At 44.2% G+C, this 26,128-nt stretch overlaps 1 protein-coding gene across 1 annotated transcript; it reads left to right on the forward strand.

The window, feature by feature from the left end:
• The first annotated feature begins 363 nt into the window (after positions 1–363).
• On the forward strand, positions 364–25,331 carry FLACC1 (flagellum associated containing coiled-coil domains 1). The gene is made up of 15 exons (XM_010991985.3): positions 364–759; positions 2,637–2,793; positions 3,291–3,365; positions 5,941–5,989; positions 7,551–7,684; positions 8,744–8,837; positions 10,464–10,525; positions 12,047–12,144; positions 14,211–14,263; positions 16,253–16,352; positions 18,085–18,176; positions 20,213–20,275; positions 21,212–21,301; positions 21,433–21,542; positions 25,205–25,331. Exons 2-15 carry the CDS (start codon positions 2,681–2,683, stop codon positions 25,329–25,331), a joined length of 1,260 nt encoding a protein of 419 aa, XP_010990287.1. The 5' UTR covers positions 364–759; positions 2,637–2,680.
• The last annotated feature ends 797 nt before the right edge of the window (positions 25,332–26,128 follow it).

Here is a 26,128-nt window from a genome sequence, read left to right on the forward strand (position 1 = left end):
TGAACAAGACTCCTGCTCTGGGAGATTTGTACTCTTAGAGATTTCAAAGCCTGAAATTCAAGAAGAGTGCCCACTTTAGACTTTGAGGTTTCTGTGAGCAAATGACAGAGGAACTTAAAATCCATCACAGATCCTGTCTGGCAACTACTGCCACAGCCAGTTAAGCCTAGTAGTGCTCTTAAATTCTGTTTCCTCTGAAAGTATATCTTAAATGTATCTTGTCTCACATCTTGGAGAATTTCTTAATGGCTGCTTCCCCAGCCTTCTCTTGTAAAGAGCATAGTGCCTGAGCCAATGAGGTGCTACCATTCTGTTTCCATAGCAATGAAAGAAACAAACCTTCCCCTGCCATCTTCCAAGGACAAACCTCACAACTCAAGGTCCAAATCAAGAGTCTGAATGGAGGGGGAATTTCTCCTCTAGCTTGACGTTCATTGCAATATTGGAAGACTCAAACCAGATCGACTTTAGGAGGGAAATTCTTACTCATGCCAGGTCAGCCTTTGTAAAAGGCCTTTGACTGGATGCACTGGAAGCCTGTCTCTCTGCACCACACATACTGTGGATTTTCTGCTCTGGCATTTCAGTCACTTGGAATGACCACTAAAGTTCCGAGTTCTGGAACCTCTGGATTTGACCTAAAATGAATTCGGACTTTGTGTTGATGCGACACAGCTTCTCTGTAACCTTGCGGTGTCTTTAAGACTCCCAACTTGGAGAGGAGCCACATGGGAAAAACAAGTCTTTGGGCAGTCCAAGGTAAGCTCTTTGGAAAGATGTTTTATATATTTTTTTCTTCTGGTTAATGCTAATCAGTAACCTTGCTGGAGGCTCAGCTGGCTCACTGGTGACTAAAGGATCACCAGTTGGCACATTCAGTCCACTGAGCTTCAGGTAAAGTCATCCAGAAGAGATGAAGGAAAGAAAAAGGATAAGGAAAAAGAATTCTAAATCACACACATACACACACACACCTATATTCCTAAAACCATACGAAGCCTGTCAAGCCACTGTGAATACAGTGGATCTATCTATGCTGATATGGAAATATCTATTAGATAATCTGTTACATAAAAAGAGCAAGGCATGGTGTAGTGTGTAAAATATTGCTCTCATTTGTGTAAAAAATTTTAAAGATTATAGAATATTTCTAGAAGCATACCCAAAAGGCTGTTAACAGTATTTTCCTCTTGGAAGAGTCCTGGAGGTAGAGGGCCAATGTTTAGCTCATATGCACGGATACTGAAATAGTGCCATACTGATTGTGCATACACATTGTCCAAACTCTTCAAATGCCCTCCTCACGTGACATCCTGGTGCCCCAACACCTCCTCTGGCACTCCCAGACCTACTCAGGATTCAGCAAGTAAGGGGTTAATGTCTGGCATGGGGACCGGAGAAGGGTCCTCCAGGTTCCAGCCCATAGCCCATGACTATTCTGATTATTCAATAGATTTGTCTTCCCGGTTGTTAAATATTTTGAGTTTCATCCCCATAGGTGTTTGGAAGAAGACGACTTTAGCTTTTAAGGGCAAAAAAAAAAAAAAAAAAAAAAATCAAGTCATTGTTTATATTAGGGAAAAAAAAGAAACAACTGAATGTTCATAAATACAAAACAGGCTAAAAATGTAAATGAGTACATTCATAGAAATTTACACAGTCATGGATGATATATATATAGAAATAACTCTCAGACTTGTTTTAAAAATTTGCCTGAAGTATAATTAAAATTATAGATTTGCTTTAAATTTTCTTTAAAATAATCTAGTGTTAGAGGAGTGGGCTGAGTATAGAGGAATGAGACTAGACACAGATCATTAATCACTGAAGCTAGGTAATGGAGTTCAATGTACTCTTTTCTCTACTTTTGTACTCCACAGTAAACTTAAGTTTAAAAATGATGACATATATATAGTTATTGACATGAAAAGAAGCTCATGACATTGTTGAAAAAAGCATATCTAGAATGTAAGTGGAGTTTGTTCTGGTTTGTGGAAAATTATATAAATCTGTTTCTTTAGACTAGAGAGAATTCTAGAAGACATTAACCAAAATATTTTCAGTGTTCATCTCTAGATGTTAGTACTTTGGATAATTTTTACTTCTTTAAGTTTTTCTCTATTTTGATTTTCTTTACAATAGCATATTTCAATTTAACACAGACACAAAAATAAATCTATTGTCCTACAAATTTAGAAATAAAACTTCTGTAAACAAAATTCACATGAGGATACTGGGGCTCAGAGAGGTCACCGAGGTAGCAAGTTGCAAAGCTGGGGACAAACACAAGTCTGTCTGACTCCTAAGCACTTGCTCTTCCATACTAGCTGTCTCTGAAGTGAAGAGAAAGCCTGATAACAGGTCTTGCATAGAACTTTCTGTAAAATTGGCATCACAATAACTGATCCCTGATGTGGACCTGGTTCACAGTAAGCACCCAACTATGTCAAAGGTTAAAGTGCTTTCAAGTCAAGTCTACAGGGCAGCAAGGGGTAAGGTGATATTCTCTGCATAGTCAAGACCCTGTACCACCTCGACAGCTTCCAGAGTCTGCCACCTGTGCCTTGGGCCTTCCCTGGGTCCTTCCCAAGCTAAGTATTGTTGCTCTGACTCTATATGATGTTTTCCCATTTCAGCGAAGGCCTCCTGACCCAGCAGCCAAGAGCACCCCTGATCTGCCATGTACCCCAACCCTCTCGTCTACTGCACCTGCTGGGACCCCTGGAACTTGGGACCACGGAAGCTAATCAAGACCCCTCAGCCACCAAGCAGGACCTCCCCAGCGAAGCCCAAGTGAGGATCCTCTGGGGCAGAGTAGGACCTGGGAGCTCAGGCTCCACTTGCAGCTTTGTTTCTCTCACAAGATTTCCAAAGCAGTCAACTTCTCAAAATCCCAAGAGGGCCAGAAAGCCCAGCTTTCCCCAGCTGCACTCTTGCCTGAGTGCAGTGTCCTGTCTGAGCTGAGTGTCCTTTTCAGCGAAGGAGTCTCAGCGTTAGTGCAGCAGGGAAAGGGCCCGTGGCAGCTGCCCCTCCACAGGGGACGAAGAGCTTTGGGAATGGGGGAGTGGGGAACGATCCATACTGAGAGCCCAGGAACCCCCGGGACCATGAGCAGGTGTCAAAGCCTTTGGCCTGAGGTTCCTCAAGACCATCCTGATTTTAAAGATTCCCATTGTCAGACCATGTATTCCAATTTGGGATCACTGTGAGATCTACCTTTTCTGGGAGTGCTAAACCAGGTTTCTGAATTTCCAAGTTTCTCTCCCTCATTATTTATTTTTCACTTTCAGGCTAACTCCTCTTCCTCCAGCTTCAAAAAAACAAAATTATGTCCAACCCCTAAAGAAACCTGTTGTCACCCCAAAGTAAGTATTTTTACATCCAGGGGGCAGGGGTGGTTCAAGTTCTGTGAATAAAATTATCTCCCTTCTTGGCCTTCCCAGCCTTTCCTGACTGGAGCTTACTGTTGCCAGGGATGTCAGAGAATGGCCAGAACCCACTGAGATTTCCCCCAAACCTCAAATCCTACACATGGGTTCTGTGGCCCTCTGTCCGCACAGCTTTCAAAGTCGCTTCAAAGGAGCTCTTAGCAGAAGAGCCCGGATACCCCTGTGCTGCCCTAGAAGGGCACATGCCCCATTCACATCCTAGGCAAAGAGTCTCCCATGGATTTATGGTGCTGACTCTCTCTTTTCCTGATTACTTTACTATATCTAAGGTTTTCTGTAGATTGCAGCTCTGTTTTTACTCACCCCTTAAATTCTTTATCCATATTTGTAAGCTTAGAAGTGTGACTTAATTTTAGGCCTTTGCATGAATCGTTGTATTCTATTTATTTGTAAAGTGTTTATTGAGCACTTATTATTTGCTAGACCTTGAGTCAGGGGCAGGGGGACAGCAGTGAGCACGGCAGAGTCTCTGCTCTCCTGGACTTGCATTCCAGTGGGCAGAGGCAGGGAGATAACCATAAACACATTCATCCATCCAAGGTCCCCAAACCCTATGCGGAAAAATAATGCAGGTATGGGGAAAAGAGGATGGTGAGGGTGGGGTTGCTATTTTACACAGAGATGTCAGGGTGATCCCTGTGTAAAGAGACAGCAGGAGTCACGCTGAAACCTGGGGCAAGCATTCCTGACAAAGGGAACAGCAAGTGCAGAGGACCTGAGTGGGAACTTGCTTGGCATGCCTGATTTTTTCATGGAAAGCAGAGGCCCATGTGTGTCAGGGGAGTGGAGGAAGTGAGGAGAGTGGTGGGAATGAGCTCAGAGAAGCAGCAGAGATGCTGAAGGTAGTTGGCAGAATAACAAGCCCCCTGAAGAGGCCCACAACCTAATCCCTGGAAACTGTAACTAAGTTCTGTTACTTGCTAAGGGGGGATTAAGACTGCAGATGGAATCATGTTGCTGATCAGCTGACCTTAAACTGAACAGATTATCGTGGGTTATCCAGGTGGCCGTAATGTAGGCGTAAAGGTCCTTACCTGTGAAGGAGGAAGTCACTGTGGGAGGAGACATGACCATAGAAGCAGAGGTTGGAGTGGTGCTGCTGTTGGCTTTGAAGACAGAGGATGAGGCCACGAGGAACAGGGCAGCTTCTAGGAGCTGGAAAAGGCAAGGAACCAGATTCTCCTGCAGAGCCTTCAGGAGGAACACAACCCTGCCAGCACTTTAATTTTAGCCCATTTCAGACTTTGACCTCCAGAACTATAACAAGTTGGTGTGGTTTTAAGCCATTAAACTTGTAGTAATGTGTAGTAGCAATAGTAGGAAACACTTACAGTGAAGTGTGCTGGCCTCTGTAACGACGACTTTGGCTTTTACTCTGAAAGGGATGGTGTATTTGCTGCTAGGGCCACCACAACACAAAACCACAGACTGAGCGGCTTAAGCAACAGAGATGTATTGTCTCACAGCACAGTTCTGGAAGCTGGAAGTCCAAGATCAAGGTGCTGGCAGGGTTGGTTTCCGGTGAGGACTCTCCCCTTGGCTTGCAGATAGCAGCCAGCTTGCTGCCTCCTCTCATGGTCTTTCCTTTGCGCGTGCACATTCTTGGGCTTCTCTGTGTGTCCTGATCTCTCTTGCAAGGACACCAGTAAACTGGGATTAATGCCCACCCTAATAGCCTCATTTTAACTTAGTCGCCTCTTTAAAGGTTGTACCTCCAAATGCAGTTCCATTCTGAGATAGCAGGGGTTAGGGCTTCAATGTTTGAATTTGGGGTAGCACACAGTTTAGCCCATAATGGACAGGAAGCCATCAGAGGCTTCTGGGAAGAGTAACACGATCCAACTTGCATTTCTTGCCACCACATCAGAAGAAGCTAGTTTCTCTGACTCAACTCTTCCCACGTCCCAGCTAAGCTCCCTTATAAATACTCCTGTGACATTTGTGTACCCAATATTGTGCTCATGTTTCTGTACTTGAAAACGAAAATTAATTATAATCAGGGTTAACACCAGATCTCAGAATAGTAACACTTTGCTTATCCTGAATTCATTTAACTGGCATTTTCAGAGTCCCAGAACACCAACTTCTGGTGCAAACATGGAGAAAGGCAGTTGTGCAGACAACATAGATGTCACTGAAAACGTGTGCATTGAAGATTATGCACTGCGCTCATAGGAGGGCACTTGGGATCTTCACGCCAAATCTCTCGGCCCCTGTTTTAGCAATGGTTCTACAATTAGACTGGTGATGAGTCAATTTCCCACTTTTTTACTACCCACCATTTCATCACAATCTGTGTACCAATGTTCCCTGGACCTTTACATAGTCCCTATTTCCTGAAGTAGAACATTTTGAGAGCTGAAAGGGACCTCAGAGACTGTCCGGGTAATGTCACTTGTTACCGATGAGTGGCAAGAGCTGGGTACAGCTTCCAAGCTTGGAGCTTTTCTTTGCTCTCTGGTTGCTTTCTGATCATGCTTTTCTCTTGCAGAATGAAAATCTATTTAAGAAAACAAGAGGAGAGCAGTAAATTACCTTATGTGAGTAAAAACAGGATGAAGGCAGTGGGACTAACATTTATTGAGACCCACTGTATGCAGGCATGGACTTTTACACATACTTACCTCATTGAATCTGTGCAATGATCCTATGAGGAAGAGTTGTTAATTATTCAATTTAACATGCATCTGGTAAGTGGCAGAACCAGGACTTGAGGTCGGCTCCATCAGACCCCAGAGACAGCATTTAATTACCACCCCCTACCGCCTTGTGTAGGGTGAGGAGAGTGTCCCAAGGAAACCAGATGGTGACCATCAGTCCAGGCCTGGGTATAGCTCCTGCCCCAATGTGGGAAACCCTCTGCTGCACTTGGGAACTCACAACTCTGGGGGAGGGACCATCGGGGCACCTGAGAGGAGAAGGGACAGGAAGGTGCTGTATAAAGAGATGGGGACCAAGGCCAGAAAAATCTTGACACCTGTCCGGGAGTTTGGATCTAATCTTTTTGGTGCCTGGGAGCCTTTCGGGGTCGGACACAGGCACAGGACTAGGTAAGACATTTTAGAAAACAAAAAACAAAAAAAACACCCTCTGGTGGGATATTATTTTACTACTTTCTGCTTTTATCTATTTTCCTTTTGCCTCCTCTGTCCCTGCCCCCAACTTACCTCCCTTAAACAAGGATCACTTAGTCCCTTAATGGTCAGGGAAAGAAAACAACAAAGATACACTAGCCCTCCAGGTGGAGAGGATGGTGAACTTGAGGGGAGCCAGACTGAAGGAGGAGAGGCAGGCGGGGAGGGGATCACCAGAGCCAAGGAGAGAGATGACCGCGGCCTGGGGCCGTGTCAGGGGCAGGGGTGCGGGAGAAGGGAGGATGGGGCTGAGCTACAGTTCGGAGAACAATGACGGGTCCAGGGTGCTGCGGAGTGTCCTGAACAGCTCTGGACGCCAGTCTCATCCTGGCCTGTGCTGCCTGGCAGCCCTGCCCAGATGAATGACTTGGTATCTAATGTGGGATGCAGAAGGAACTGACTAAAATGTTTTTGGGGTTGTTTTGTTTTATTTGCAACTTAGCTAGGCAGTTTCTCATGTTATTTTGGTTTTTCCTCACAAAAGCCCTTTGAGGAAGAGTTATTATACTCATTCTCTGACAAAGAAACTAAGGCACGGAGATGTTGAATAACTATGGTTGGCGGCAGAGCCAGGATTCAAACGCAGGCCCATCTATTCTAAACCTTGAGCAACTTCCACACTGTGGGGCCGCCTCCTGGCCCTTGGCCACGAAGGAGAGCACAGAGGAGGACCGGGCTCAGAGGCAGAGCGGGGAGTGGGGGTCAATGGATGGGCTTTGCATTTGTTGCCTTTGAGAGGCCTGTGGTGACACACAAGAGCCAGCTGAGTCCTGCAAGTGGATTTCAGGAGAGAAACCTGGGGGAGGAAGGAGAGCGAGTGGTAACTGGGGAGGGCGCAGGGCCTTGGGCCCTGGAATCCCGCCTTATGGGCCTGTTTTTGAGATGTGAGTAGGGCACTAGCAGGAGACTGGAGCAGCCTCAGCACCCAAGTCTGCAATGTTACCTGACCTCCCACCTTCATGCTCAGGAAGTTTTCAACGTGTCTCCTGGCTACACACTCCTTCGGAATAGGGAGCAGATTTCCGTCAGCCTGGGAGACGAGATGTTTGATCGGAAAAAGCAATCAGAATCAGAGAACATGGACAAAGTCAAAATGTCCAGGTAATGCCCTTGGACCCGCGTCTAGCTCCTCAGACCCAGCCCCGCCTGCCCTGTCTTGGCTGAGGGCCAGCCCACCGTGTCCCTTCCCTGCTCCACCCTGCGCTGGCTCCTCTCCCCACCCACCTCTTGGCTCCAAGTCCATTGGAGTCAGGATGACGGACCAGTCAGTCAGCTGAGCTGTAAAACAATTGGGGTGGTGTAACTCATACTAAAGGAAAGTATTTGTTCCTGGAGGGGATGAATAGATAAAATATTTATAAAATAGTCTGCATTTGGAAGTGAGAACTAAGAAGAAAGTCGGAATTTCTGGGAGGCCCGAGTCTGCATCTCTTCTTTGTTATGTCCAAAGATGCCACTCAATCTATGCCTCTGAGAGACAGAGGATTCCTGCCTGACTCCACCCGGCCACGCATGGCCATCCCCTCGGTCATTCCAGCCCCACTCTCTCCATCCTCCGGGGCTATGTAAAGTCGGTCCCCACAGCTGTCTCATTCTACCTCCTAAATCTCTCTTTTGTATCTTCTCTTTCCCCACCTCCTCCAACATCCTCTCTCTTGTTTTCTCACCCTCTTGGATCAAGGACCTCATCTCTGCTGCCCTGCCCCTTGTTTACTCCAGATGTCACAGAGGCTTCAGACCCAGAAACACAAAAATCCGTAGTCTACTCTGAAAGCCACACTCTTGAATCAACCTCTTCGACCCATTCCTGGCCCCTTCCTTGTTTCGGATTCACTGTCAGCATCAATCCTACTCCTTGACCTCATTTCCTAATCCTCCATTTCAACTGTCTTTACCGAGTCAAGATCAAAGCCTAATAGGTTCCTGACATAGTCCTCTCTCCCTTCTCTTCAGTGGGTCACCAAACCACCCCTGCTCACTCTGGCGAGCTTACCCAAAAGGGCTGCCTCTGAGGCTCAACCACCCTACTGCCAAATTCCTTCTCCCCCTCCACCCCCACCCCCAGGATGACGGAGCAGGTGCAGAGCATAGCCTTGCTCAGGGAGGGGCCTGCCTGGCCAGGCATGGGAGCTGTGTGGGTGATAGATTACTCGTCCCTAGGACGGATATCGTTGCGGACCTAGAAGAACAGATCTCAGAACTGACAGTGATAATAGAACAAATGAACAGAGACCATCATGCTGCCCAAAAATTGGTGAGTGATACTCAATTTGGCCGGCATCTCTATAAGAAGGAGAGAGACCAGTAGTTTCAGATCACCCACTGGGTTCCCAGCAAGAGGCCACGCACTCAGTCATGGGAACCAGGTTGTCCAGGGGACAGGTGTGAAGATCGGACCATGGTCACCCAGGAGTAGCTCTCTGACTCCATCCTCATCCGTAACTTCAAGAACTCAAGTCCCTCCTCGAGGCCTAACTCAGCTCCGGGAGTCCTCGGGGCGCCTCCGGCATGTTCAGTACCACTGTCTGCCCCACACTTGGGGCGCCAGCCATTTCCAGGGGGGCCTGCTGTGGTCTTTGTGCTGCATTAAATTTCAGACATTGCTGAGGCTCTTGCTAATGGCACCAGCATGACCAATACTTCCAATTTTGCTCAAAAGCTGCCCAGAAGCCTCCAGTACCTACTCCCCATTGCTGTTTTAACTGCCCGAATCCCCTCTTCAGAATCTACTGATTTCAGTTTGCACTCTGTGTTTCCCCGGGATGTGGGTGACACTTCTTTTAGATTTTACCATCTGTTTTATCATGGTTTCTTCTTCCTCACTCCAAGCAGAGGTGCCTGGTGGCACGGGCTGGAGTGATAAACCGGAGACGCTCAAGTCCCCTCCCCACCCCACCCCCCGCCCTTGCCTGCTTTTATTGAAACTCACGTTTGAAGGTTGACTTCCCCAGTGTGTCTGAATCCTGCGGTGACCTAGCATGTGACTCACACTGAGACCTTCCCTACTGGTGATTCGTTACTGTATTTATCTGAAAACCCTGCCAGGTTTATAGCCTCTTTCTACAGAGAGGAAATGGAGGCTCAGGAAGTTAAACTGCATGAGATCACTCAACTCATCAGTGGTGGGTTATTGGACAAAACACACACTTAGACTCACCGAAGCCTCCGCCCTGCTGAAGACATATTTAGATTACTTCCATGGAGGGACCTCAGAGTGTGATCTTTAAAATTCTCCCACCTGTGAACACCCCAAAGTGTCATGTGACCCTGGGGAAGGGAGGAGTGCTGGCTGCCACTGTGTAGTCAGAGAGGGACAAGGATAAGCCCTGAACCCTTGTCTCAGCTGGAAGTGTCCGTTCTTCCTGAGACACTGGCCAGAGGATCCGACGAGTTAGAAGGGAGGGCCGCTGGGAATGAGCATATCCCATCTGCTGGAACATGGCCATTCTGCCAATGAGGATTTATTAACACTGGGTTGTAAGTTCAGTGAAGGCAGAGTCTGAGTCTTAGGCCTCTTTGACTCTTCCATTTCAAGCCTTTTGCACAATTAATGTTTGCTCAATTGAATTATGTATCCAAGAAGCCAAAGGCCGTGATCTTACAAAGAGACTACAGTCAGCCAAAGAGACCAGACCTGCCCACAAAACAATGCAAGGGATGCTTTCCATGCACCAACATTATGAATTGATTATGTACCAGACAACATAGAGCAAGGCAAGAATTGTTCTGCTCTGTCAGTAACGATGACACTGCAGAACACACACAGGAGGGGCGTGGGGAGTGGGGCGCCCCATGAATGGAGAAGGCTTCTCAGAAGGTGCAGGTTGGAGGGGAAGTGGGGTCCCCAGTGCTCTCTCATTAATGCTGGCCTCCTTTCCAGCTCGCTAATGAAAGGGATCTCCACTGTGCTGAGATGCAGCAGAACTTTGAAAGCAAGAAGAGGTATGCTTTCTGGCATATGCCAGTGTGTGCTGGAAGTGTGTCCCTGTGTGCTGGAAGCCCTAAGGCTCCTGCATCCCAGCAGGATTTCAGCTCACTGGGATTTCAGGAGGTGCCAAAGGGAGGTGCGTGGCAAGGGGAGGGGAGGTGAGAGACATTCTTTGGAGAGCAGAATGGTTTGATGTGAGGCCACTGAAATCTAGCACAGAGAAGATTATTCTTGGTTTTGCACTTTCCCATCCAGTTATTTCATTTCAATTATAATCTCCCTTTCGGCTGAATGCTGAGAAGGGCCAGTTTTTGGTTCTCTACGAGATTTCTGTGGTAAATGTTGTTCTCAGCCCAGTCTCTCCCTACCCTGCTCCTCTTCCTCATTCTCTTCCTCTTCTCACCTCTCCTGTCCCTGGCTGCTAGGTCAGGGCCTGGGGAAAATGGGAAGAAGGTATGGGAGGGGCAGGAGCCAGGGCTGCAGAGACAAACCAAGGGGGAGAGAAGGAGGTGTGAGTGTGTCGGTGTGAGTGAGGAAACCCACGAAGTCCCCTTCCACACCCTTGCTGGGCACCGGAGCAGCCTCAGTAGTCCTGCTGGAGAGAAGTCCTCCTGGTTGTCACAGACTTGCTTTTTAAATTTTTTAAAAATTAATTAACTTATTTACTGTATTAAATGACTTTTTTTTAAGCAATTTTAGGTTCACAGTAAAATAGAGTCAAGTACAGAGAATTCCTACATACCCCTCACCCCACACCTGCACCACCTACATCATCACTGACATCCCACACCAGCCCAGGGCATCTGTTACAATCAGTAAACTTAACGCTGATACACCTTTATCCCCCGAAGTCCACAGTTTACGTAAAGGTTCACTCTTGGCACTGTACATTCTATGAATTTTGACAAATGTTTAGTGACGTGTATCCGCCATTATGATGTCATACAGAATAGTTGTACTGCGCTAAAAATCCTCTGGGCTCTGCCTAGTCCTCCCTCCCTCCCTCCCTACTGATCCCTGGCAGCCACTGATCTTTTGACTGTCTCCATAGCTGTGCTTTTTCCAGAATGTCATATAGTTGGAATCATACAGCCTGTATCCTTTTCAGACTAACTTCTTACACTTATTAATATGTATTTAAGGTTCTTCCATGTCTTTTCCTGGCTTGATAGTTCATATAACCTTTTATTTTAACACTCTTTTTGAACACTGCCATCTTTTGCCTCCTGGAATGGAGGCTGGAGGGACCCTGGACTCTAAAATTATCCTGGGTGCCACTGCAGCCCACAGTTTTCCAAGAGCACTATATGCAAAGACTGTGCTGTTGGAGGGAGTCTGTGGCCCCTGCCAGCTCCATTCAGAATGGTGGATAGTGAAACCAGGGGTCTTCTCACCCTTTTCTGGATGGATGCCAGGTGAATGTGGAAGAAGTGAGGGCCATGCAGCCTGCCCACCAGCTTCCCGTGTGAGGGAGAAGAGGTGGGATCAGGTGAACCTTCCACTGGTGACTGTAGCCTTCTCCTGGGATTCCACAGGGAGCTTGAGGAGGCTCACGCAGCACAGCTCAGTGAGCTGGAGGAAAACTACAAAGCAGCCTTGAAAGCAGAGAAGCTGGCTGCCAAGGATAAACTCGGTACGCTTGGGACATGGGAGAATGACCCTGGTGAAGGGGCAGAGGCTGACCATGTGGGTCTAGGGCCAGGAATTCCCACAGCCACAGGTGGACTCTGGCTAGGCTTTTGAGGTTTCCTTCTAAAGCCCAGGAAGAGGGAGTGGTTGAGAATGAAACTGAAAAAAAGGCGAACTATGTCAACCAAAGTCCTCCCTACTCCCAGAAGATGGAAAGGCTTGCAGCCAAGTGTCGGAATCTGAGGAAGTCCCTCCATCTCCTTGAGCCTCAGTTTCCCCATCTGGGAATCGAAGACAATAATACCTGCCTTTGTCAGAGTGATAAGAGTGTGAGGGCACTTTTTGAAGTATATTTAAAAGTTCTACAAATGTAATACTGTTGCATTTTAGCAAGTTTCCTCACCTGTAGAGTGATGGTGTTTCATTAAATTCTGATACAGGAAAAAGTGGGAGCGGGGGGAGCTCCAGAGGACGGCCGTGTCCCAGGTCTGGGATGAGTTGAGTCCCTGGGATGTGCCCCCCATCAAGTGAGGGTCCTTGGCTTTATGCAGGAGAGAATTCAAGAGTGATCAGAACGAGGTATTATTTCTTACACAATTGGATGGCTATAACCAAAAAACAGACAATCACAAATGATAGCAAGAATGTGGAGAAATCAAAACTCTCAAACATTTCTGTGGGAGTGAAAAATTGTGGAACCACTTTGTAAAATAATCTGGTAGTTCCTCAAATGTTTAAACATAGAGTTACCACATGATCTAGCAATTCTACTCCTAGGTGTATACCCAAGAGAAATTAAACATATGTCCACACAAAAACTTGTACATGAATATTGATAGCAGTATTATTCATAGTCATAAGGTGAAATCAACCTAAATTCATCAGCTGATGGATGGATAAATAAAATGCAGTATATGCCTACAGTGGAACATTGTTTAGCCATAAAAGGAATAAACACTGACATATGCTAAAAAAAAAAACAGTGAGCCACAGTTGAGTAAAAGTAGATTTATTTAGAGAGATGTACCCGGGGGCTGGGGAGGGGGTGGTTGCTTAAAGTAAAGGTGGACACACACTCCATAGACAGAGAGCAGGCCGTGTTGGAAGGCAACAGAGAGACCGCTAGTTGCTAATTTTCATATGCTAACAAGTGAGAGGATTATTCGAACTACTTTGGGGAAGGGGCAGGGATTCCCAAGAATTGGGCCACCGCCCCTCTCTTTGACCTTTCATGGTTGTGTCAAGGTGCTTGTGTGTCATTCACCATGCTAGTACATTACAATGTGTATAACGTAGCTCAAGGCCCACTGGAGGGCGAATCTCCCGCCATCTTGGGCCTCAGGGACTGTTGGGAATTGGGTTTTCCACCATCCTGGTGCTAAATGCTGTGTCATTCTTTTAATGGCTGTGTCCTGCCCTCTTCCCTCCTGTCTCATAACTGACACACTGTGATTTGTATGGCCTTATAAACCATAAGGGTGGTGTGCGTGATTTATCCCATAAATAGTGCTGCCCTTGGGAAGGGCAAAGTGTGTATCTTTCAGAATTCTGAGTGTATAGACTAATCTCCACGGGGAGAAGGAGAAATTCTATAACCTTCTCCCTTTCTTTTCTCTTATATTTTTAAAAGACGGTATTTGTACCTTGCTGGTTTTCCAGTTCTCTAAAGAGAACATATATTGTTTTCAAAACCAATTCACACTAGGAAATGTTATTTAAAAAAGAGAGAAGTAGGTACATCCTCCAAGGTTTTGCTTCTCTTTTTCCCTCAAATATAGGTTTGCCCCCAGGGATTCGTTCTCAGCCTCCTTGGTGTGCATCAGGATCACCTGAGAAGAATATTATCGGCAGGTTCTGGGCCTCACCTCTCAGACCTCAGTAGGTTTAGGGTGGGGTCCAGGCATCTGAATTTCTAATAAGCTTCTGGAGTGATTGTGGAGGCACACCATGGTTTCACCACCTAGAGGAGGAGTTTGAGGTGGAGAAGGTGTGCGGGAAAGCTCACATTGGAGCTTGAAAACTTGCATTTCTGGGGAATAATGATGACCTTGTTGTTTTCCTTTTGTCCAGAGGAGATGGGAAAGGAATATAAGTACTTGAAGAACATGTTTCATGTATATCAGGTGAGATTCAGAGCTCCGTGGTGAATTATGAGAGTAAGAGAAGCAAGGCTCATTCCTGGCTGATGACGCAGAGATGCATCTAGACCTCTTGCTCAGAAAATAATTTCCTGAAATTCCCAGCATCCTTGAACCTAAGTGGCACTCAGTGCACCCAGGGAGAAGAGTGAACCTGGGGACTGACATGGGGTCCGTGCAGGACAAGATGGTCACCTGGACCCTAAAAAAGCCCATTGAAAAATATGTTTGTGATTATAAAAGTAATAACTGCTCATTTTTTTTAATGGAAATTCAAAAACCAAAAGCAGCAACAACAAAAAGAATGAACTATAATCACCCCTGTGGTAACAACCACTGTTAATGTTGCTTTGTAACATCTTTGATTTTAGTGGAGTACTGAGTCAAAGCAAATAAACATTTTTAAGGCCTTTGATGAATCTGGCCAAATTGTCATCAAAAAAGACTATCACTCTGTGCTGCTCCCACAAGCAGAGAGTGAGGTGCCCTAGCCATCTCAGAACATAGCCCATTCATTTAATCAGCTAACTTGATGGAAGCCCAGGGAACCAAAGCTAGGGCATGGTTTCCTCCTAGCGGGTGAGAGAGTGGGAGACAGGAAGTGGACGAGGGGAGCGCTGGGACAGCAAGCCCCCTTCCTGTGGTGACCAACTGGTCCTGGTTTGCCAGGGACTTCACATTGACAATCTGGAGTCCCAGGGAAACAACATAGTCCCAGGCAAACAAGGACAGTTGATCACCCATCAAAGGAGGAAACCAAGTTAGGCACCAGCACCACCTCTGAAATTCTATTTACCACTCACAGTTTCAGTTTTGAGCTTTTATTCAAAACTCATTTTTCAAGATGCACCTTGATATACTCAGGGAAAACATCACAGAGCAGAGCCTAAGAGAAGCATTGATTGACGAGCAGGTGAGCTGCCCCAATTTCCTAGGTTTAATTTGTGATTTTAACAAATTACTTTGTGTTCGCTTCAATCTGGGCCTCTCCAGAGACGGTGAGCTCTATGGAAACTGACCTGCCCACCAATCTTGAAAAGGATGAGAACCTCTACCTAAATGGCCACAATTACAGATGAGCACTGGCGCCCAGGCACTGTGTGAAGCCTGCTGCTAACCTGAGAAGGAAGTAGGGTCAGGGTCCTGAGACCTTCCTGGCAGCCTCCGGGCCCTGAGACTTCCCCTCCTGATGTCCCCGTCTCATGAGGTCTGAGCCAACCAATGGGACTACCATCAGGTTAGGCTTATTTAACCCTAACCACAGAGGGAGTTAGGTCTGCTGAAGAAAAATGAACCCTCGGAAAAACGTCCCATTCTTTTCTAAGTGTTCAAATTAATGACTAGGTAGAATTACTAGAGACAGTATATAAATATATAAATATATACGGTATTTTGACAAAGCATTTGGTAAGAAATTTCATGATACAAAAATAAGAAAATGCAGACCAAGTGGAAGCACAATTAAGGGCATTTCTTGCACATATAAACCTAACAGAGTGCTAATTAATTGCTCAATATCAACTTAAGAATCACTTCTAGTGGAGTGAACCAGAAGTTTGACTTGGCATTGTTCCATAAAACACTTTCATCAATGACTTGAAAGAAAATATAGTGGGTATAATTATTCAAAAAAAATTAAAAACTAGTCATTTCCCGTGTTTCCTCCCGTGCTATGATGAGTGATTCCTGTTTCAGAGGGAGCTGCCATGTGAATCTGCAGCATGGGGAACGCTGCCTGTCTGCAAAGGAAGCCCAGTTCCAGGGGGGCAAACACCAGGCAGAGTTTGCCTGTGATCTTTAGGTTCCACAGGCTCGCGGGTGGGTTGGGCTGGAATTGACTCCCACCAGTCACCATATGGGGACCCCTGGCAAGTGTCCCAGCTGAGGGAAGCTATAAAGCTGAGCCTCGGGTCTGGAAGGCAGGGGTGCAGCCTTTCAGGATGCTTTTCCTCATGGTACTTTGCGCCTCCACAGGACAGCATTTATGATGAGCTGGAGGACAAGTGGTCAAAGAAGAAGGCAGAATGGGAGAAGGATGAGAAGCTGGAGAGGGAAAAGATCCTGCTATGGCAAAGTGAGTACAGGAACTTTGGACTTCTTGATGACAGGTGCACAAAAAACCTGGCATTAAGTTCGGTCTCAACTTGAAGAAGGCAGCCTTGGAGTCACTATGGGTGATAAGCCGCATGGCTGGACTCCTGAATGGAGGGTGTCTGGAGTCTTCAAGACAGTGCAACAAGGGTGGAGTCTTTTCTGGGGTCTCAGCCTTGGTGAGCATCAGAATGACCTGAGAAGCATGTTATATCGGCAGATACTGGGCCTCGCTTCTGAGACCTCAGTAGGTTTAGGGTAGGATCCAGGCATCTGAATTTCTAATAAGCCTCCAGAGTGAGTATAGCAAAGTGAGCCCCCTGAGGACCTAAGCTGCACCTTCTAGAACTCACTGGTGGCTGGAACAAGCTTGGGGACATATGTAGGAGTGCAGACTTGTTATCTGAATACAGGTGACCTCGAAGTTCCAGGAGAAATAGCTCTTGAATTTGTTTCAAATATTCACTTGTTGGGGGAAGGACAACACAATTCATTATACTGAGAGTCTCTATATTCCCATGCCCTACTCTCAGGGAGCCAAGTTTCATATATAATATATATTTTAATTGAGATATAGTTGACATGTAAGATTGTATACATGTAAAGTGTACAACATGTTGATTTGATACATTCATATATTGCCATATATTTTTAATATTTCCAACACTTAGCAAAGAGCATGGATCATCCAGAATGCTCAACAGGAGAGCCTCCTACCCACCCTGCTTCTTCATAAATGGAAAAAAGAGGGAGAAATTTATGGAGACTCTGCTCCCTGACTTAGAGGACCAGTTGAGGTAGACGTGGGGCTATGTAAACCTATTCCCACATCCTCAACCAACCCAATTCAGATCAAAGTTAGTTGATTTTAACAAATTACTCATGTAAATGCAGGTACTCCCTGGGAAATTTCATCTTCAAGGCCATTCCCACTCTGGACTACCAGAAGGGAGCATGAAGACCCTGGAGTCAAGGGTGGGCAATGGAACATGGAGCTGCTCCTGTTTGAGGCTTTACCTGGAATCCTGGTGTAGAGCAGCCTGGCTCCTCCCCTAGACTCCCAGCTACTCCTACAACACTCATCCCATGTTGCCAAAGTCTACATTAAGTTGCTACAAACTTAGTTTGGAAGACCAGACTTTAGCTGCTCATTATGTAGCTCAGTCCAGACATAATCTTGTGAGCCCAGGGGTTGCCTCCCTATCCATCTCCAGCACTGTGATGTGGAAGGAGAAATTTGTGTGAGCCCCTAACCCCTCCTTCCTCCTGTTTAGAATTGGGGCTCTGCTGGCAGGTTCCTTCACCCTCCACTGAAGCCTATCTCTACCCCAAGGCTACGTACAGAATGAATTTTATTGGTGGAAAAGTCATGTTAGCCGAGAGCCGTATTTTAAGATAAGGATACATAAGAAAACATAGGGGTTACTTCAGCAGAGGGAATGGACAAATAGTAAGCAATGGGTCTGACCTAAACTGCACAAAAAGAACCAGAGGCATTAGAGGTAAATCCCATATGGCTGATATAATTGGGGACCACTGCCATGTTCACCTCACTCTCAAGCATCTCCAGGTGGCATCAGAGGCCAAACATCAGGCTGAAAGGACCTTGAGTTTGACCCAGTATGGAATTTTTGTTATCTTCAAGTATTCTGGTTGTCTTTCTGCATCTGTTTTTCCCACATTTAAACATATATGTGATTTCCTTACCTCCACAGAATATAGGATAACCAAAAAGTTTGAGTTAGAGTCCAAAGAAGAGAAGAAGAAAATAAATGCTATGCTTGAGAACTTATGTCGGGAGAAGGAGGTAACTCAACCCAAAGCACATCAGTGGTTGAATGTGCAGTCTGGGTGGGACGTGTGATTCCCAGGTGTGCCTCTGTAATTACACAAGCTTTTTGGCTTTATGGGATAGTCCTCCTTTCCCAGCTTCTCGGGAAATATATACAAGTAGACTGTCAGTCTTGCTGTCCTTTATCTAAACAGTCTTACCATAGAGTTATTGGAATGAAAATTGTAATTAACAAGAAATAATAGAATCCTAACATACACAGAACCTGAAATTCCCTATTCTGCCAGAAACTGTCTCTGAATGTCCTTCTCATCCTTGACCATAACTGAAGAGAAAGGGCATTGTTGCAAACTAAACAAAGCAAATTTGGTCATGTACAACTCACGTTTGATGAGTTTTGACAAACTCATCACTTTTTTGGTTCCCACAGCCATGGATTACTTTTGCTTGTTTTTAAATTTCATGTAAATGGAATCATACAGTATATGCTCTTTTGTGTACAGTTTCTTTTCCCTCAATGTATACTTTCTGTGAAATTCATCCCTTCATTATTCACACCAGTAATTTCTTCCTTTTTTATTGCACAGTAGGATTTCTTTTCAGGAGTATCACAGAATGTATTGACCATTTTTCTGTTTTGGGAGGCTTTGGTTGTTTCTTTTTTTTTTTTTTGGCTTTTACAAATATAGCTTCTATAAACACCCTTGTACAACTATTTTTGTAGATATATGCTTTCACTTATCTTTGGAATATAACTAGATGTGCTATGACTGGGCTCTAGGGTCGGTATGGGTTTAACCTTATAAGAAATTACCAAGATATTTTTCACTGTAGTTGTACCATTTTACTCCTGCATCCTAAATGTATGAGAATTCCAATTGTTCTGAATCATCAACAACTAGTATTACCAGCCTTTTAATTTTGGACATTCCAGTGGGTATGAGGTGATATTTCATTACCATTTTAGTTTTCCTGATGACTAATTATGTCAGGCAATTTTCCATCTTCTTATTGGACCATTTTTACATCTTCTTTTGTGAAGTTTTGGTTCAAGTCTTGCTATTTAAAGAGAACTTGGGTTGTTCATCTTTTATTATTGCTACATAGGAGTTCTTTTGTACTATGACAGGTTCTTCATCAGACAGATATGTTGCAAATTCTGTCTCCCAGCCTGTGATTTGCCTTTTCACTTTGCTCATGCTGTCTTGCTACATGTAGAAGTTTTTGATTTTGATGAAAATTAGTTATCAATTTTTTTCTTTTATGGTTACAGCGTTTTGTGCACTCTGTGAAATTATTGCCCATTCCAAGGACATGGAGATATATTTTTTAAAAAGCTTTATAACTTTAGCTTTTATGATTCTATAATCGATTTTGAATAATTTTTGTGTATGGAGTGAGATAAAGGTCATAGGTCATCTTTTTCCATATGGATATTCCTTGTTCCAGAATGACTTGTTGAAAACCATTTTCTCCTCTATTCAGTTGCCTTGGTGTCTTTGTTGTATTTGAGGGGGCAAGGGGTGGACTCTCTATTCTGTTCCATTCAACAGTTTGTCTATATTTAGGTCAACAATACAATGTTTTCATTATTGCAGCTTGAAATCAGGAAGTAAAAATCTTCCAGCTTTGCTTTTTCAAGATTATTTCAGCTCTTTGATACCATTTGTAGTTCTATATAAATTTTAGAATTATCTTGTCAAAAAAGCCTGCTGGCATGTTGAGTGGGGTTGCACTGAATATAAAGTTCAGCCTGTGGAGAATTGGATATTTAACAGTATTTGATCTATACACTAACAAGAAAAGCCTTTCATGAAAATATGATTTCTTTTAACATTTCTCAATGCACTTAGGTTGCACATGAGTAACATTTTCATTATGTAACTTCAGCATGTCATGTCATTAGTTTATAATGTGTGCTTCATTAACCCACCATCTAAACACTGGTGAATATTACATTATATTCCTGAATCCTATTCTGGCTTTCTTAATTTTCTGAAAGAAGTGCCAGAACTCTAGTGTTGATCTTTTCCCCAAAAAAATATTTTTAGGAGCTGTTGAAACAACATGAAAGAGACACCTTGCAATTAGAGGAGCTGAGAAAGACCAAAGAGGTAAGCTTTTTCATTTGTCCTGTGGAATTAGCATCTTACAAATATCTTACTAGAATGATACACTCTCAAAAAATGGAATCTATGATAATTTTCCCGAATCAATTAAAAAATGGAAGACCTAAAGTTGAGTTTGCTAGATTCAATAAGTCAAAAGGGATTTTAGAACTATCTGAAAAACAAAGCCATTGTTGTTTATTTAGAGCCAGATCTGAACAAATGTATGAACAATATACTGTATGATCTCAAATGCATTCCATTTCTAGTGAGGCTCAAACCACAAAGGGGCCTTGAATAATAAAATGCTGGATTCTTCCTTTTAAGCTCTGAAATGTACAATACTGCTGCCTGGGAACACTGACTCCAAACCTTTCCTATGATACTGCAATGGTTCATCAACCCATTTTTAACTGACGTCCATAGTTTAGCTTGGGGCTCACTCTTTGTGTTATACATCCCATAGGTTTTGTCACATACATCATGCCATGTATCTTTCATTGCAGTATCACATAGAACAGTTTCTCTGCCCTAAAAATCCACTATCCTCCACCTATTCATCCCTTGCTTCCCTTCCCAACTCTTGGCAACTACTGGTCTTTTTTACAGTCTCTGTGGTTTTGCCCTTTCCAGAATGTCATATAGTTGGAATCCATACTAGATATTTAAGAAATACTTGTTTAATGAATGGATGATTGTTGACTGTTGTGACAACCCAGGTGAGCTCTGGTGAGGGCTGGCTCTGGGGCAGTGACCGTGAGGCTGGAGGATACAGACAAGTGAGATTCAGAGGAGGAAGAATTAACAGGACATAGTGACTGAATGGTGTGGAAGAAGGAGTATCTTAAGTTGATGCTTTAGATTCTAATCCAGGTGCCCCGGAGAAGAGAATAAATAGGTAGACATCATCACGATGTCCTGAAATGATTTCTTCTTACACAGGTCATGGAGGAAGAGTTGCACGCTCAAGCTCTTATCCTAGAATCACTTAACACAACCCTCTACCAAACCCAGTTGGAACTCCAGAGAGAGGTGAGTCCTGGCTGGGGTGGGGACGGAAGTTGAAAGGAGGAACCAGGTCTCTGTGCAGCTCTGCCATATTGCTCTGCTCTGGATGACTCTAATTTGGGAAGGATGGTTATTCAAATGTACATGTCTTTCAGAAAGCTCTGGTTGGAAATCTGGAGAAAACATTCCAGACCAAGCTTGCTGAAGCTGAAGAAAAGTTTAAATACACAATACAGAACCTGACCGAAGAAAACATTCATCTAAGGTATGAATGATGCTGCTCAGAAAGACGAGGCTGAGTTATCTTTAGGAATTGGGAGGAGTTGGGTGAGGAGTAGGTGACAATGAACCTAGGTATGCCCTCGTGCAGTCAGGGCACTTTCAGGAGGGAGACCTTCGCTGTGAGCCTGGCCACGGAAGTTACCCACTGCAGTCCGTTCACTCAAAGTGGTGCTGGGAGTGTGTCTAGGCTCCTCTCCCTTTCCTATCTTAGTTTTTGTGCAAAATGACACTTGAGATTTACCTGACAGTCTGTGAGTTTATTCAGTTTTATGACTGAGGATTATTTCAAAATCCAAGACCTTAAGCCTTATGATCTTCTACTATGGGCTTTATGCCTTGAAGGGCTTCTTTGCTTATAGGGAAGAGGTATTGCGGGGTCTATCTGAATCTTGATAAGAGGTGCACTGTGAATTTTGCCAATATCAGTTGGAGGTTGTGCCCTTAAGGAGGATGGTAGCTGATTCAACAGAGACAAATGATCAGTGTTTCCAGAATCAGTTCTAGTGCCGTGAGAGGCAGAGTAAATCAAAGATGTCACAGGGTCACTTAATTCACTCGGTTGGCTGCTTTGATGACTGCTGTCAAATTCTAGAATTATTTCCCTCTTTTTGGGAGAAAAAAAACTGGCATGATACTTCTCTAAGAATCTACACCTTAATAAATGGGTAGGGGCAGAGGAACTAAGGAGAAAAGGGTGTCCATATCTCAAAGAACCCAAACAAAAAGGAATAGGTTCAGAGACAGGAACCTCTTGAGGTTCATTATGGATCCCTGCTATTTGACTGTTTTAGTGCTCTGAGGCAGGGGCTATTTTATAGTAATGGGGTTGAGCACTGAGAGTGTACCTCCGATGCCAGTTAGAACTGGAAGAGATTCATCCCCAATCTGGAGAAATGTTTCTCCAAGCCAATTAAGAGGGAGGATTGGAAAGAGTCCCATCATTGAGAATTGGGGGGATGTTGGAAAGGCTGGTTAAAGGGCTAGAGATGCCTGATGCACTTAAATTTGTAACAATCTCTTTCCCAATGCCCTGGCTCTTTATAATATTTGGAAGAAGTAGGAGCATCCTTGTCTTGTTGAGGACACTTCATCTTCTGGAGTTGAAGATGAAGAATTTTGGCATTCTTCCTTCTAGGTGACTCATCTAGAGTGTGAGAGAGCTGGTTTGCCAGATTATCTAAATTTTTGAGTGGATGTAGTTTCCCATCCCATCCTGCTTCTTTTTATAGAAGGGAAACGTCCCAGATCAGCTCATTCATAAACATAGAGTTAAAAGCTACCTGGGTGGAATCAACCTCTTTAGGAAAGCCAAACTTTTCTTTAAAAACAATCTGAAGTCAATTGTAACAGTCATGAACAGGTTCATCAGATCTTTGTGTGCAAGCCCGACTTTTGTTCCAATCGTCTTTGGAAATGCCCTAGGAATTGCTCAGTGAAGTCGCCTCATGGTTGCTTGAGCCATATAATAAGTTAGCTGGCCAGTCTCCTGACTGCAATTTTAGAGACCTTTCAGGATTTTCCTAATTAGCGCTTTTCATCTAATGCTGAGCCTGGCCCTCACCAACAAGCATAGGAACCAGCTGATATCAGTCAGAGAAACCATGTTGGTAACTTTGAATGATGGTAGTAAATTCCTCAGCAAGTCTGTGAGGATCTTTGGCTACTTTGAGAAAATCTTTGACTGTGACTCGCAGTTCAGCTTTAGTCCAAGAAGTATGAGAAATTAAGGATCTGGATCCTCAGAAGGCTTAATTTTAAAGGGACAGGTTCTGCCAAGTTTAGAGGAAAAGGGAGTGGGGAGGGTTTCAGATAGAAGGGGAAGTTCAGTGAAGGAATTAGCACAGCGGAACTGAGGGTAGGGAGGAAGTGGAGGCAGCGTAGAAGGGAAGGAGGAAGCTGGTGCTAGAGGCAGAGTCTGCCTACAGGAAGCCAAGGGAGACTCTCAAGATGGTGCCAGAGGCGAAGCCCGAGACAAGGGAGCTGAGGAAGAAGAGCCTGGGCCCTCAGGAGCCAGTGTATCTTTGATCACTTGTTTGCCTCAGTGAACCTCAAAATCTTATTTTGCAGAGAGGCAATTTTAGACTCCTGATAGCATTCGGAAGCCTCAAAATATCAATCAAAATAAACATTCCACTCAGTTTTGGAAATTTCTGAGATACTGTGGTCCAATTTGGTTTTAAGAAAGTTAAGTTTGGGATTTCAAAAGTTCTCCATAATGGCCATTATGATCCTAACTTGCCTTTGTTGGGTTAGTCCATTTAGTTGGAAGTGCACTTATGGAAGGACCACAGTTTTTAAATATAAAATTTGTTGGAGTCCCTGTAAGCAGGGAAGGGGGGCACCAACAAAATATTTAGGTAACTGGTGTCCCATTTCTCAGAGGTTTTTCTGTAAATGAATAATTTTTAAATAGCTCAGTTAACAGCTCAATTCAAACAGCTTGAGACTCAAACAGCCTACAAGCTAATACCAGCCAGTTCTCAAGAAACAGACTGATCCAAAATGAGCCAGACCAGAGGGTTTTCAGCCAGTTTCCAGAGGACAGCCCCTATTCCAAAGGAATGAGCCGACAGCTAAATAGACAGTTTCAGTGAAGCAGCTCCTATTCCCAAAGGAATGAACTGACAGCTTCTCAGCCAGCTTCAGTTGAAACAGTCTAATCTCAAAATGAGATCAATTTACACATAGAACAGGCCTTAACCGGAAAGACAAAACCTTAAACAGATTCTGAATAAAGCCTGGAGAGCTTCAAATGCAAAGAGGGCATGAACTCAGATCCAGGGGAAAGATGTACCTTCAAACTCCCGGGTCATTGAGAACAGCAGTGAACTCAGTGGGCTCAATTGTGGGCACCAAACCTGTTGCTCACCAGCCCCAGAGCTATCTGGGATCTCCTCTGGTCCCCATATGAGCCACCAAAATGGTGACCTAAAACAAATAGACTGCCAGTGACTTCTCCAGCAAAGATGGGTTTACTTGGGATCAGTAAAGAATTGCAATTGGGGATCTGCAACCATGGTGAGCCACATGCAAGTTCCCTATGGCAAGAGGAGAAGAACCCTTTTATAGAGGGGAGAAGGAAGTGGGGAGAGCTATAGTAAACAAAGAGTCCAGGGCTCTCCATTGGCTAAATTCTTACCAGGAAAGGAGTCCTTCTTCTTCCTGTTGGGCTCTGCCATCTTCACGGGACGAGAGTGCCCCCTCTTCTGATCTCCCTACTCTGTTTAATTGAGGTTTCTGCTTATTAATTTTTTTACAAGGGATTTAGGTGTCAGTGGTTTACCCTTAGATGCAGCTGCATTTGGTTCCTGTGAAAATCAACTTCAGGTCAGAAATTAGACTCTTACATGAAGATGCATCTTAAACCATTAAAATAAATTTTGGTCAATACTTTAACAAAGGGAAGTTATTCGTTGTGTTAATTTAGTAGAAAATTCTTCATATGAGGGAATTTGGTAATCCAGCTATCATATCTCACTAAATTCAAAACCACTGCAAACAATGAATGAGACTCCCCTCTAACCCAGTGAAGGAATGAAACCACATTTCTCTGTCCCCGCACATATTCTATCCCTCTTTCAACCTTTTGAGTATATAAAGATACATCTCTTTTTTTTTTTTTTTTGGTCTTTTTTTTTTTTATAGACAAAGGATAATTGCCAAAAATGAAGAAATTTATGATGAACGATCTGGGAAGTTGACCTCTATTACTATGCAGGACGGTATTTCTGACACTTTAGAAGATGCTAGCAACAAAACACAAGAACCATAAGCAGAAAAGTTGATCTCTACCACCAGAGAGGGTAGGAACCCCATCTTGGTAGGCTTAAGAACTCCTGTGAGATTTTCTGGAGAAACGCATATGATGTATTTAGTTCTTGGGTTGCCTTGATTCTACTTGTGTCTTTTCACAATTTTTTTTCTTCTGAGTGCTTGGGAATGTTTGATTTCTCAACTCAGTTACATAAACTTTCATGACTCTTCATTGAAAAGTGATTTCCTCTACAGCTAGAGCTGAGCTTTCTCTCAGCGTTGTATTGTTTTGTCTTCCACCTTTACATATTTCATTATGAAGACACTGATCTGAAGAATGTCCTTTTATTAAATTTTGACTATATTTTGGGGTGCACTTTTGTCTCCCTAGAACATTTAGCTAGCAAGAAAGAGACTTTATTCATTTGATTCCCCCAAACTTTTTCTCTCTTATATGTGTCCCCACTCCCCTATCTCTCAGTCATGTTCCCTAACCTATGATTTGGGAAGAATTTCTGATACTTCCTGCTACCTTCACCAGAAATCGAATGCCCACAAGGCAGACAACATAAACAAGTGAGGTAGGCTGGACATAAGAAAACACAATCACACAAGCACAGTGATAAATGGTCATTAGTAGCAGCTTCAGTGGAGGGGATTGGGCAGGATGGGGTGGGGGCCTGCAAGGTGGGGTAAGGGTTATGGGGTTTGGGTGAACTCATTCCATTGTTGCCAAACAGGAACATGGCCTAAATGTGGTCAGATATTCTGATTTTTTTTTTAAAGCATTTTGGTTTTTATGTGACATCTCCCAAT

This window comes from Camelus dromedarius, chromosome 4 (assembly GCF_036321535.1).
Source record: "Camelus dromedarius isolate mCamDro1 chromosome 4, mCamDro1.pat, whole genome shotgun sequence".
NCBI classification, from domain to species: Eukaryota; Metazoa; Chordata; class Mammalia; order Artiodactyla; family Camelidae; genus Camelus; species Camelus dromedarius.